Genomic DNA, 11,541 nt, shown 5'->3' with positions numbered 1-11,541 from the left:
AGTTATTTGTGTTTGAGCAGAGTTGCCACACTTGGTAAACTGGCCATAGGTACTTTGTCTGTAAGTGAGGCCAATTGGGATCTGCTTTGGAGGTGCAGAAAATACTGATTCTTCCACAGAAACGGCTCTGGAAGGGAAAGGAGTGATTAGCAGTCCCCTTGTCCACCTTGTTATTGACTTGAAATCCCTTCAAGCGGGTGGGCCGGAGCACTGGCCGGGCTTTGCTCCTGCTGCATCAAGTCCCGGCTGCAGCCAAAGCAGGGTCGTGGTGGCGCAGCACCAGGTAACGCCACCCACGCCTATCCTGACACGTGAGAAGACAAACCCCAGCCCTTGGACTGAAGCCCCTAACCCAGCGTGCACAGCCGGCTGCTCTGCGGGGTCCCGCGCCCCGCACCCCAGCCCCCGTGCGGAGAGCGAGCAGGGACCAGCACGGGGGAGGGGCCGCTGAAAGCCCCGCCCCCTGCCCCGCGTTCGAAGGGCCGGCGTCAGGTGACCCTCTCCCGCCGCTGCAGCTGCCTGGAGGCCGCTCTAGCCGCCGCCTTCTCTGCGTCGTGGGCGGAGGACCGCGCGCCGGACGAGAAATGGCGGCTGCGGTGAGGCAGGACTTGGCGCAGCTGATGAACTCCAGCGGCTCCCACAAGGACCTGGCGGGCAAGTGAGTGATGGCCCTGGCTGCCACCCCATCCCCAAACCCAGCGGGCCGCGGGGGCGGAGCCGGGGTTGAGGCTGGCTCGGCTCCTGGGTTTTGACAAGGGGGTGCAGGTGGTGAGGTACCTCATGGCATGTGTGTGACATCACCTATAGCGTCACTTCTGAGGGGGGTTTGCGGAGGTTGGGTTGCTTCATCACATGTATAACATCATGTATGATAGGGGGGTGCAGAGGGTGAGGAGCGTCATCGCATTATATAGATGTATGTAATCAGGGGGCAGCAGGGGAGAAACACAGGCAATGGGCTAGTTACCTCGGGGGTCTGAACATGAACCCATGGAGCCTGGGAAATGAGCAGAAGATTAGGAAGTCCTGGCACGGTCACAAAACTGATCTGATTGGAATAAGAGACGTGATGGGAGCTCACATGACTGGAGCACTGTCATGGATGGGTACAAACTATTCGGGAAGGACAGGCAGGGGAGAAGAGGGGGGAGGAGTTGCACTTTATGTAAAAGAGCCATGTGATTCCTCAGCACTCCAGTATGAAGCTGGAGACAGGCCTGTTGAGAGTCTCTGGGTTATGAGGGTAAAGCAACAAAGATGATGTTGTGGTGAGGGTCTGCTGTAAAGGAAGGAGGAAGTGGTGGATGAGGCTTTCTTCAAACAGCTTGCAGAAGTTTTTTGATCACAGTTCCCCAGTTCACATGGGGCACTTTAGTTACTCTGACATCTTCTGGGAGGGCAATACAGGAGTGCACAGGCCATCCAGGAAGTTCTTGGAGAATGTTGGGGACAATTTCTTGGTGCAAGTGCTGGAGCGGCCAACTAGGAGCCATGTTCTTTTTGACCTGCTGCTCACAGACAAGGATGAAATGGAGGGGGTGTAGTAATGGATGGCAACTTGGGCAGCAGTGACTGCAGGATGATTAAGTTCAGGATCCTGAGGAAAGAAAGGAAGGACAGCAGCAGAGTAAGGACCCTGGACTTCAGAAAAGCAGACTTTGATTCCCTCAGGGAACTGATGGGCAGGATCCCCTGAGAGGCCAGTCCGAGGGAGGAAAGGAGTCCAGGGGACCTAGCTATACTTTAAAGAAACCTTACTGAGGGTGCAGGAACAAACCATCCTCATGTGCAGGAAGAAAAGCAAATGTGGCAAATGACTAGTTTGGCTTAGCAGAAAACTGTTCAATGAGCTTAAAGACAAAAAGGAAGCTTACAAGAAGTGGAAGCTTGGACAAACAACTTGGAAGGCGTATTAGAGTATTGCTTGGGCATGCAGGGATGAAGTCAGGAAGGCCAAAGTGCTAGAGTTGCAGCTAGCAAGGGATGTGAAGGGAAACAAGGGGTTTCTACAAGTATGTTAGCAAGAAGAGGAAGATCAGGGAATGTGTGGGTCGCTTACTGAATGGGGGAGGCAACCTACTGATAGATGATGAGGAAAAGGCTAAAGTGCCCATTGCCTTTTCTACCTTGGTTTCTACAGGCAAGGTCAGCTCCTGAACCAGGCAGCACAGTTTTGGGGAGAAGGTGAGCATACCTCAGTGGTGAAGGAACAGGTTAGGGACTATTTACAAAAGCTGGACGTGTACAAGTCTATGGGGCTGGATGCAGTGAATCCGAGAGTGCTGAGGGAGTTGGCCAGTGTGATTGCAGAGGCTTTGGCTATTATCTTTGAAACTTGTGGTGATGCAGAGAGATCCCGGACACTTGGAAAAAGGGCAAATATAGTGTCCATCTTTAAGAGAAGAAGGAGGATCCAGGGAACTACAGACCAGTCAGCCTCACCTCAGTCCCTGGAAAAATAATTGAGTAGGCCCTCAAAGAATCCATTTCTAAGCACATGAAGGAGAGGAAGGTGACTGGGAACAGTCCGCATGGATTCACCAAGGGCAGGGCATGCTTGACCAATCTGATTGCCTTCTATAAGGAGATAACTGGCTCTGGATGCAGAAAAAGCAGTAGGCATAATTATACCTTGACTTTAGCAAGGCTTTTGATACAGTCTCCCAAAGCATTCTTGGAAGCAAGCTGAGGAAGTATGGTTTGGATGAATAGACTATAAGGTGGATAAAACCTGGCTGGATTTTCAGGCTCAACGGGTAGTAGTCAATGGCTCAATGTCTACCTAGTGGCCAGTATCAAATTAAGTGCTCCTGGGGTCAGTTTTGTTCAATACCTTCCTTAATGATCTGGAAGATGGGATGGATTGCACCCTCAGCAAGTCTGTTGATGACACCAAGCTGGGGGAGTGTAGTAGCTACACTGGAAAGTAGAGCTAGGATTTGGAGTGACCTAGACAAATTGGAGGATTGGGCCAAAAGAAATCTCATGAGGTTAAAAAAGGACAAGTGCAAAGTCTTGCACTTAAGATGGAAGAATCCCACGCACAGCTACAGCCTTGGGACTGGCTGGCAAAGCAACAGTTCTTCAGTAAAGGACCTGGAGGTTACAATGGGCAATAGGATGGATACGAGTCAGCAATGTGCCCTTGTTATCAAAAAGGCCAATGGCACACTGGGCTGCACTAATAGGAGTGTTGCCAGTGGATCAAGGGAGGTAATTATTCCACTCTGTTCTGCACTGGTGAGGCCACATCTGGTGTACTGTGTCCAGTTTTGGACCCCCCACTATAGAAAGGCTGTGGACAAATTGGAGAGAGTCCAGCAGAGAGCAGCAAAAATGGTTTGGGGGCTGGGGCACATGACTCCTGAGGAGAGGCTGAGGGAACTGGACTTATTTAGTCTGCAGAAGAGAAGATGGAGAAGGGATTTGATAGCAGTCTTTTAACTAATCACTGAAGGGTGATTCCAAAGAGTATGGAGCTGAACAGTGGTGACAGATGGCAAAGTAAGGAGTGATGGTCTCAAGTTGCAGCAACGGATGTTTAAATTGAATATTACGAACTATTTTATCACTAGGAGGGTGGTGAAGCACTGTAACAGGTTATCCACAGAGGTGGTGGAATCTCCATCCTTGGAGGTTTTAAAGACCCAGCTGGACAAAGCTTTGGCCAGGATGATCTAGTTGGGGTTGGTCTTACTTTGAACAGACATTGGATTGGATGACTTCCTGAGGTCCCTTCCAACCCTAATTTTCTATTACATTATATCTATCTACATCTATAATATGACATCACATATCATCTATGATGGGAGTGCAGATGGTGAGGTGCGTCATTGCATGTATGTAACATGACTTGATAACAAAATGCAGGTGGGGAGGTTCGTGATCACCTAGGACAAGTGAGTTGCAGATGGTGAGGTGTCTTATCATCTAGAAACAACAACCATTTTTATCTGGTTAAAAAGAACCTAGAAGATTTTCTCCTAGGCCAGGGGCCTGGGGCTGTATTAATCCATTTAAGGTAGAAGCAAGAACAAAAAGTTCATTGGAATGAGTTCAAAACAATATGCAGGGCTGTGAAATATAAGCTGTGTGACCAGGAGCAGCTAAAATACACAGAATGGCAGAAAACAAGCCATCTTGACAGGTGTAGTTCATAATCTTGGTGTCTTCATTTTAACATCTGTGGAATAAAGAATTTAGGAGTCGAGTAAATGAAAATGAGCCATGAAGTCAAGTGACTCCCTCAGCACTGCTTGACTAGAAATGGTGCTGCCACTGCCAGGCAGTTGGTTTTAAACTTCGGGGGGAGTAGGACTCAAAGGTGGGTGTAAGTGCACTATGGATACCTCCCCCATCCCTGTTTAGATCCATCCCTGGATGCAAAGTTTACAAGGCCAGAAGAAACAGTCTCACCAAGAAGCCTGCTATCAGCCCCAACCCCTGCCCCAGAACATCACTGGGTCATTCCTTTGACAGTCTTCCAACTTATGGGTGACATAAAGCCCATCCCTTAGGAGATCCAAGCTGCACTGCAAAACTTCTAGTATAGGTTTTTTTTAAATGGCATAGTACAGATCTGCATCAGGTGTAGTACATGATCCATTTACACTGATTTAGTTTACACTGCTGTTGTACCCCAGTATAAATTATACCAGGGGCCAGAGCAGACAGATGAACAAGTGCTTGGTGGTAGCAGTTTGCATGGCCTTTGTTACATTTGTGGCAAAAGGGCAGGTAATGACCTGCTTCCCTCTAGCCGCCTGATACCCCAGTTTCCTGCAGAATTGCTGTATGTACATTTTTTAACCGTGACATTTTTTTCCTGAGGTAATTCTACACTACATTCAAGTAGGTTATTCTGGAATTAGTATATTGTGTGTCGTGTTCTCGTTTGCCTCAATGTAAAGGCTGACTGCACAGGTGTAAACATGTCTGTGTCCAGTGTCTGCCCATCATCCTTTAAGTAATGTATCCTTCTCTAGTTACTATTCTACATTCCTTTTGAGGATAAAAAAGAGTTTTGGGGGTGGCGGGGTTGCTATACCACTGCTGCCATGGAGCTAAGCTTCTGGGGAAGGACTCAGAACACCCCCATCAAGTGGAGAAGTATCAGCTTTGCTGCTACTATAAATAGTACATACATCCTTGGTGTAGCTCAGGGAAGCATGTGGAGGAATGTCCATGTACCTCACTCCTGGAAGGGTACACCAGAAATGAACTGTATAGGATAATTAACAAAAGAGTAGAAATAGCTACACATAATTTGTTGTCAAGTACACAAAATTGAGAAGTAGAGAGAAATACTTTTTTCTTGTAAGTTACCATAATCATTTTACTCAGGATCAGGAATCTACTTGTATTGCAGCAGAGCTAAAAGATTCAAATAAAAATTGAACTCATTGTACTAGATACAGTATAACTAAATTGTAAGGCAGAAGGTGGCATCTTAGAGGCATAGTGGCATCTTAACAGCAGGTTCAGAGGCATGAGTTTTCGTAAGCAACAGCCTACTTTGTTAGACTTTCTCTTTCCTAAAGAGCACACAGAGAAATGGACTAGACAGGGAGAAAGAGTGAGAAAAAAGGTCAAAGAGTTGAGGTGATTTGTTTACATTGCACAACAGATCAGTGAGAGCACGGATACCCAGCTTACTGCCCTATGCATGAGACAACCCTTTTTACACTTGGGAGTAACTTGTAACATTTGTAGACTTTCAAAAGAGTAGGCAGCATGGATTTAAACGTCACCATGCCTTTGGGGAGACCTGTGGGGGTCTTATAATGTGTTCACAGATATCATCAGAAACCATGAGAACAAGGTTGCAGTAGTTACTGCTTGACATTAAAAGTTCACATTTGGGGGTATGGGGGTTAATTTGTATTACTTTTTTAAAAAAGAAAACATTTTCACCCATCTGCTCTGAACCTCCAGACTGTGTCATATACTTCCTTGATTTCTCCTCCTTCCAGTGTTTTTTATTCCCCGTCAATCTAGTATTTTTGATCCTCTATCTCCAATGCATGACAGCATTAAAATGAATGTTACAAAATTTCAGTTTATTTTTCTGGTGCCAATTATTATACTCAAAAGACATTCAGCCTGTTTTTTAATCATCCTTTTGTATAAGCATTTTATACATTAGTGCAACTAATACTACATAAATAATAGTTCACCTTGTGAATATAAATTTTTGAGGACCTGGGCTGCAATTTGCAAAGGAGCCAGTACCTAGCTGCCACTGAATTTCACTGGACTTGGAGCATATTAACTGCAGCTGTCTCTTTTTTTCAATCTTGGGACAGATACCGTCAAATATTGGAAAAAGCAGTTCAGCTGTCTGGTGGGGAACAGCTAGAAGCCTTGAAAGCTTTTGTAGAAGCAAGTAAGTATCTGCAGTAAGATTTGCTTTGTTCCCACACTGTTGACTGAAGGCCTGGTTCTTGTTGGCTTGCGTGCTAGATGTGTGTGTGTGTGTGTGTGTGATGTTCCCGGCACATTAAAACTTGCATATTAGGTGGCTTAGAGAAATCAAAGATCAGTCTGTTTAAAGGTTAATAGATGGTAGACTTTAAAATAGTTGTAACCCTGTTTCACAAGCTAATGCTTTTTTTTCCTTAAACCAGTCAGTAGCACTAAATAAAAACTTAAAATAGTTAGTCTTCATTTAAAAATGGAGTCATGACTAGCTGAAAGCCACTTAAAGAATTAAGTTAACATGTGGAAAAACAGGAGGAGATGAGCAAAACTTATGATATCATGGGTCTCAAATTGTTTTACCAAAGTTCACCCTAATCAGTTTTTGGTGAGTTGAACAACAAGCATGGTAAAGTTTTGCCCCAAATCTCATTTTCTTGCGAGCGTTAGAAAACTGAAAAGAGAGATACGAGTCATATCAGAACTGTTGTGAGAGAGGGTGTAAATAGTGCAAAGTGTCTTAAGCATGAAATCTGTTATTAAGGAAATCATAATTTTAGATAATGACTTAAAGCAGGAAAGTACAAAGTGAATATTAAAACTGCTGATTAACCGTGGACGTATTACGTTCAAAGCGCTGACAAATTCTTATTTCCTTATTGTGTCTTTGAACTAGTGGTAAATGAGAATGTCAGTTTAGTGATCTCACGACAGTTGCTGACAGATTTTTGTACTCACCTCCCAAACCTACCTGATAGCACAGCTAAAGAAATCTATCACTTCACCTTGGAAAAGATTCAGCCTAGAGTAATTTCATTTGAAGAACAGGTAAGACATAGTGATGATGTATGGTTTTAACTTAAATACTGTGCTTGAAGCCTCTCACTAAAAGTAGATGCTCATATTTAGAGTGGTGTTTACTCCAGTACAGGCTAAAACTCTTCATTCAGTGAGAACTTGAGGTGTGCAAAGATGCAGAACTTGCCTCTTAATCGAGCTTGTACTAGAAATGGCTTCTTAAAGCAAGACAATAATCTTGTTATTGTAGGAACCACAGAGTCAGGCTGAGCTCATTGTGTTGCACTTTTTAACGTTAAGGTGCTGGGCACACCATGGGAAGAGACTCACATTTTCTTTTTAAAGGCATATATATAGGAATTCAAAATCTACCTAGCTTTCTAGTGAAGAAGTTACTTTGAAATACCAGCTCTTCGATTAGCTGTAGAATTTGGTCCAGTAGATGAGGACAAGAAATAGTGATGCAAATCTTATGAAATCTGATCTTAAACAAGACAAAATTGTTGCCTTGCTTCACATTTACATTTCCCATTTTGTCTGTTTAATCCGCATACGTTCTAATGCTTTTATGAACTTGCTGATCGATATATAAAAATTGTTGTGTGTAAATTCAGTCCGCCAAAGCAGAATCTTTACTTTCTTGTTGCTTGTTGGTTTGGACCCTGGGTGTGCAATGTGCAATTGCCCATATGTTTGATCACCCAGTTTAAATCAGAGACCTGTGACCTAAATGTATTTGAATGCTTTTGACAGCATTGAAATCCCAAGCACAGGGTAAAGGTAAATTAATTAGGCCGAGGCTTTTAAAAATGACCAGCAGCTTTTTTGCATGTGTTCATTTTTGAGAGCAGCACTTTGATGCTCCAATGCGTCCAAAGTGTTCTCAAGCTGGGAACTCAAAAATGAATGTGCTCAGAATCATTAAGACGTGGCTTTTAAAACTTACTAATGCTTGGTAAAGCATTTTAAGATCTTCTGCTGGAAGGAGCTATATACGGGCAAGGTTTTCTTGTATATGAAGCAAGATTATCAGACCGTTTTGAAGGCTCTTGGGAGATGAGAAGTAGATGGTGTGAATATTAGTGGAAAATGTATTAGCTTTATAATATGCTGTTTATTTTTAGGTTGCTTCTATAAGGCAACATCTTGCATCCATTTATGAAAAGGAAGAAGACTGGAGAAATGCAGCCCAAGTGTTAGTTGGGATCCCCTTGGAAACTGGACAAAAGTAAGTAGTATGACTAGATATAGTTTTTGTGCTGTGTGTCCTTCTGTCTTCTGATTGCTTCACTGGAGTTGGGAGCGTCTATTTTTTCTGTGTTTATTTCCCTAGATCTTCAGTAGTTTGGACCAGAGGCATAGCAATGTGAGAGGATTGAATTTAAACAGGTCTTTCTACAATGTCAAAATAGAGCGCGTGACCTTTTACATTATTCATATCTGTTTCATAAACAGACTTTGCCAGAACAATCTCCACCAGTAAGATTATTTCTCCTTGACACTCTCCTGCTTTGGCATATTAGTTTTCATGTACTGTGGTGTTAAGTTGCTGAAGTATAGTGATATTAGCATCCTTTTATCAGACTGTTTTGAAATAAAGCCACATTAAAACAACAGCATTTCCCCTCTCATTGCCTGAACCTCTTTTTCTCCATGTACAAAGAAGAAGTTGCTGAAGGCTTTGTCCACATTAGTACCTTTTTGTAATTCCAAGACTGAAATGCTGCTACAAATTTCCTTTTCTACAGGGTGTCTTGACTTCCACAGCAAGTTCTCAATCCATTCAACCAAACTTATGAGGTTGGGTTCATTCTCTTGCTCGTTGTGGGAGACCGTTTTACATTAGCATGGATTGAACCCGCTTCCAAATAGACTGCTACATTTCTAATGTTATTAGGATGAGAAGAGGAAACAAGCTTGGGAAAAGAAGTAAACTGAAGAGCTGCTAAACACAGGAAGAATAAAAGGCATATCTGAGAGAACCAAATGTTTGGAGCAGCTGTACTTAATATGGGGCAGTTGTTCTGAGAATGAAAGTGTTTTGTAAACAAGGCCTTTTAACCCTGATAACCGTAATCCTATTCTTCTGGCTTTTAGCTCAAAAAGTGTAGTGGAACACAATATACTTCATCTTAGTGTAGCCAGTCTCCTGATGATCAATATAAATCAGCAAAGCTGTGGAAATTATTTGAGATATTTTTGAGTGCACGTACCTGGGAAATTAGCAATTGACTTGCATGAATGGATTTCCGTGCTACATGTAAACATGTATTTTGTTTCTTCACAGACAATACAACGTGGATTATAAATTGGAGACCTACTTGAAAATTGCCAGACTGTACCTGGAGGATGATGACCCTGTTCAGGCAGAGGCTTACATTAATCGAGCTTCTCTGCTTCAGAATGAATCAACCAATGAACAGCTGCAAATCCATTATAAGGTGGTGTAACTTATTATAGTGCTTCCTCCCCTCCCGGGTAGAAATTTGTATACTGCATACAAACTTCCAGACACCCTAGATAAAATGTGAAACTGTACTTAAGTGCCTTGGGAGCCAGATTTTTAAAATTATTTAAGGACCTAAACTCCTCCTTTTTTATGTTAATGGTCAATTTTACCTACGTATGTCAGACCTGTTCCTAATTCTTACTCATTAGACATGGGCATGTGATCAGATGAAAGCAAGTGAACAGCGGGTGGTAACTTACCACCTGGGCAACTTGCATTGAGTGAAGCAGGGGTCAGTTTTCGCTCATGGTGGATGTATTGTGGACACAAGAATTATTGCCCTGTGTCAGCTGTTCTGTGGCAAGTCTTTTCATTTAATCACCTGTCTGCAGCCAAAGGGCTTAATTGCTTTTGAAAATGTTATCTGAGCTTGAATATGTAGAGTGGTCACTCTTATATAGTGGTCAGTGCTCTAAAAATTATGGCTGGTGATGTGCGGGTATGTGTACATGTGTACACATAATATTTAACTAATGTGTATCTCAGGTTAAATTTGTAGTGCATTTTTTAATCCTATTATATGAAAACTGCTGTGTAAATTATCTACAATTGTAATTGATGCATTTTATACCTGTTGCAAGATTCAGCCTTTTCTATACAGTTTTTCAAGTCTGTTGCTTTACTTTAACAGGACCGTGACATTCTGGTAATCTGTCCTTTAAAGTCTCCAAAGGAAAAAGGAGATTTTAATTCTTGCACAGTTTGCTTGAGACTGTAGTAGTACTTCACAGCTCACCTAAGTGATTTTTATGTCACTTTGTTGTACAGCAGCTAATGTATGTTTTCATTTTGCAGTTATTTCCCACTCACCTCTTTTTTCCTTACTGACATATCTTCTTTCTCTAGGTTTGCTACGCTCGTGTTCTTGATTACAGAAGGAAGTTTATTGAAGCCGCCCAACGGTACAATGAGCTCTCTTATAAAAGCATAGTCCATGAAAATGAAAGACTAGAGGCACTGAAGCATGCCTTGCACTGTACTATCCTAGCATCTGCAGGTAAAATGAATGATGCAGATTTGTGTATGGTTTTTGGCTTTTTATATTCCATACGCCAAGGGCTTGCTAATCATTTTTAATCTCAGCATTGTTTTGCATAGGTTAGCTGGTAATGTAAGGGCACAAAACAGGTGAGGGTTTATTTAGGGCTGTGAAGTATGAGTTCTGTGTGTGTTTTTTCTCTGTCTTTGTTCAGGTCATCTTGCCTAGATGTGCAGAAGAACGAGTAGGTGGGAAGCTTAAGCAACTGATCGCACTTCTTTGAAAAGGGGCGCGGAAGCTATGCATGTAAATACAAAATTTCTCATTCAAGCCCGCCACTGTGATTCTTGTTGCTTTTCTTAGGACAGCAGCGCTCTCGCATGTTAGCCACACTCTTCAAGGATGAGAGATGCCAGCAGCTTGCAGCCTATGGGATCCTGGAGAAGATGTATCTGGACAGGATTATCCGAGGCAATCAGCTGCAGGAGTTTGCTGCTATGCTTATGCCACACCAGAAAGCCACCACAGCTGATGGTACATATTTCTTTAAAGCCTAACATGATACAGTGGGTGCATCTACACAAGATGCTTTACTGTGGAGCTCACTAATTAGCTCCAAGGTTAGGCATCACTGTATATACATGCACCCTTATTAGGCCACAGTAAACTAAATAACTGCTACAGTGCAGGGGCTGCCTGCTGGTTGGCTTTGCGCTGTTGTACACTCGTGCCTCAGCAGCCCCTCTATAGCACATTTAGCTGGGGGAGAGCAGCTCTGGTCTGGCAGGCTGACTCTCAATGTGCTGCGTTCTCAGGTTCACGTGTAAAATGCTGCACC

The 11,541-nt window shown here is 43.2% G+C and overlaps 1 protein-coding gene across 1 annotated transcript; it reads left to right on the top strand.

Moving 5' to 3' along the window:
• Positions 1 to 550: 550 nt before the first annotated feature.
• LOC109322303 (COP9 signalosome complex subunit 4-like) lies at positions 551 to 11,346 on the top strand. The gene is made up of 7 exons (XM_019553358.1): positions 551 to 658; positions 6,306 to 6,385; positions 7,094 to 7,245; positions 8,340 to 8,443; positions 9,503 to 9,656; positions 10,571 to 10,721; positions 11,067 to 11,346. Exons 1-7 carry the CDS (start codon positions 585 to 587, stop codon positions 11,258 to 11,260), a joined length of 909 nt encoding a protein of 302 aa, XP_019408903.1. The 5' UTR covers positions 551 to 584; the 3' UTR covers positions 11,261 to 11,346.
• The last annotated feature ends 195 nt before the right edge of the window (positions 11,347 to 11,541 follow it).

This window comes from Crocodylus porosus, unplaced genomic scaffold, assembly GCF_001723895.1.
Source record: "Crocodylus porosus isolate Cpor-Errol unplaced genomic scaffold, CroPor_comp1, whole genome shotgun sequence".
Taxonomy (NCBI): Eukaryota; Metazoa; Chordata; order Crocodylia; family Crocodylidae; genus Crocodylus; species Crocodylus porosus.
The sequence above is the reverse complement of the archived record's forward strand: the minus strand, read 5'-3'. Positions and strand labels throughout refer to the sequence as shown.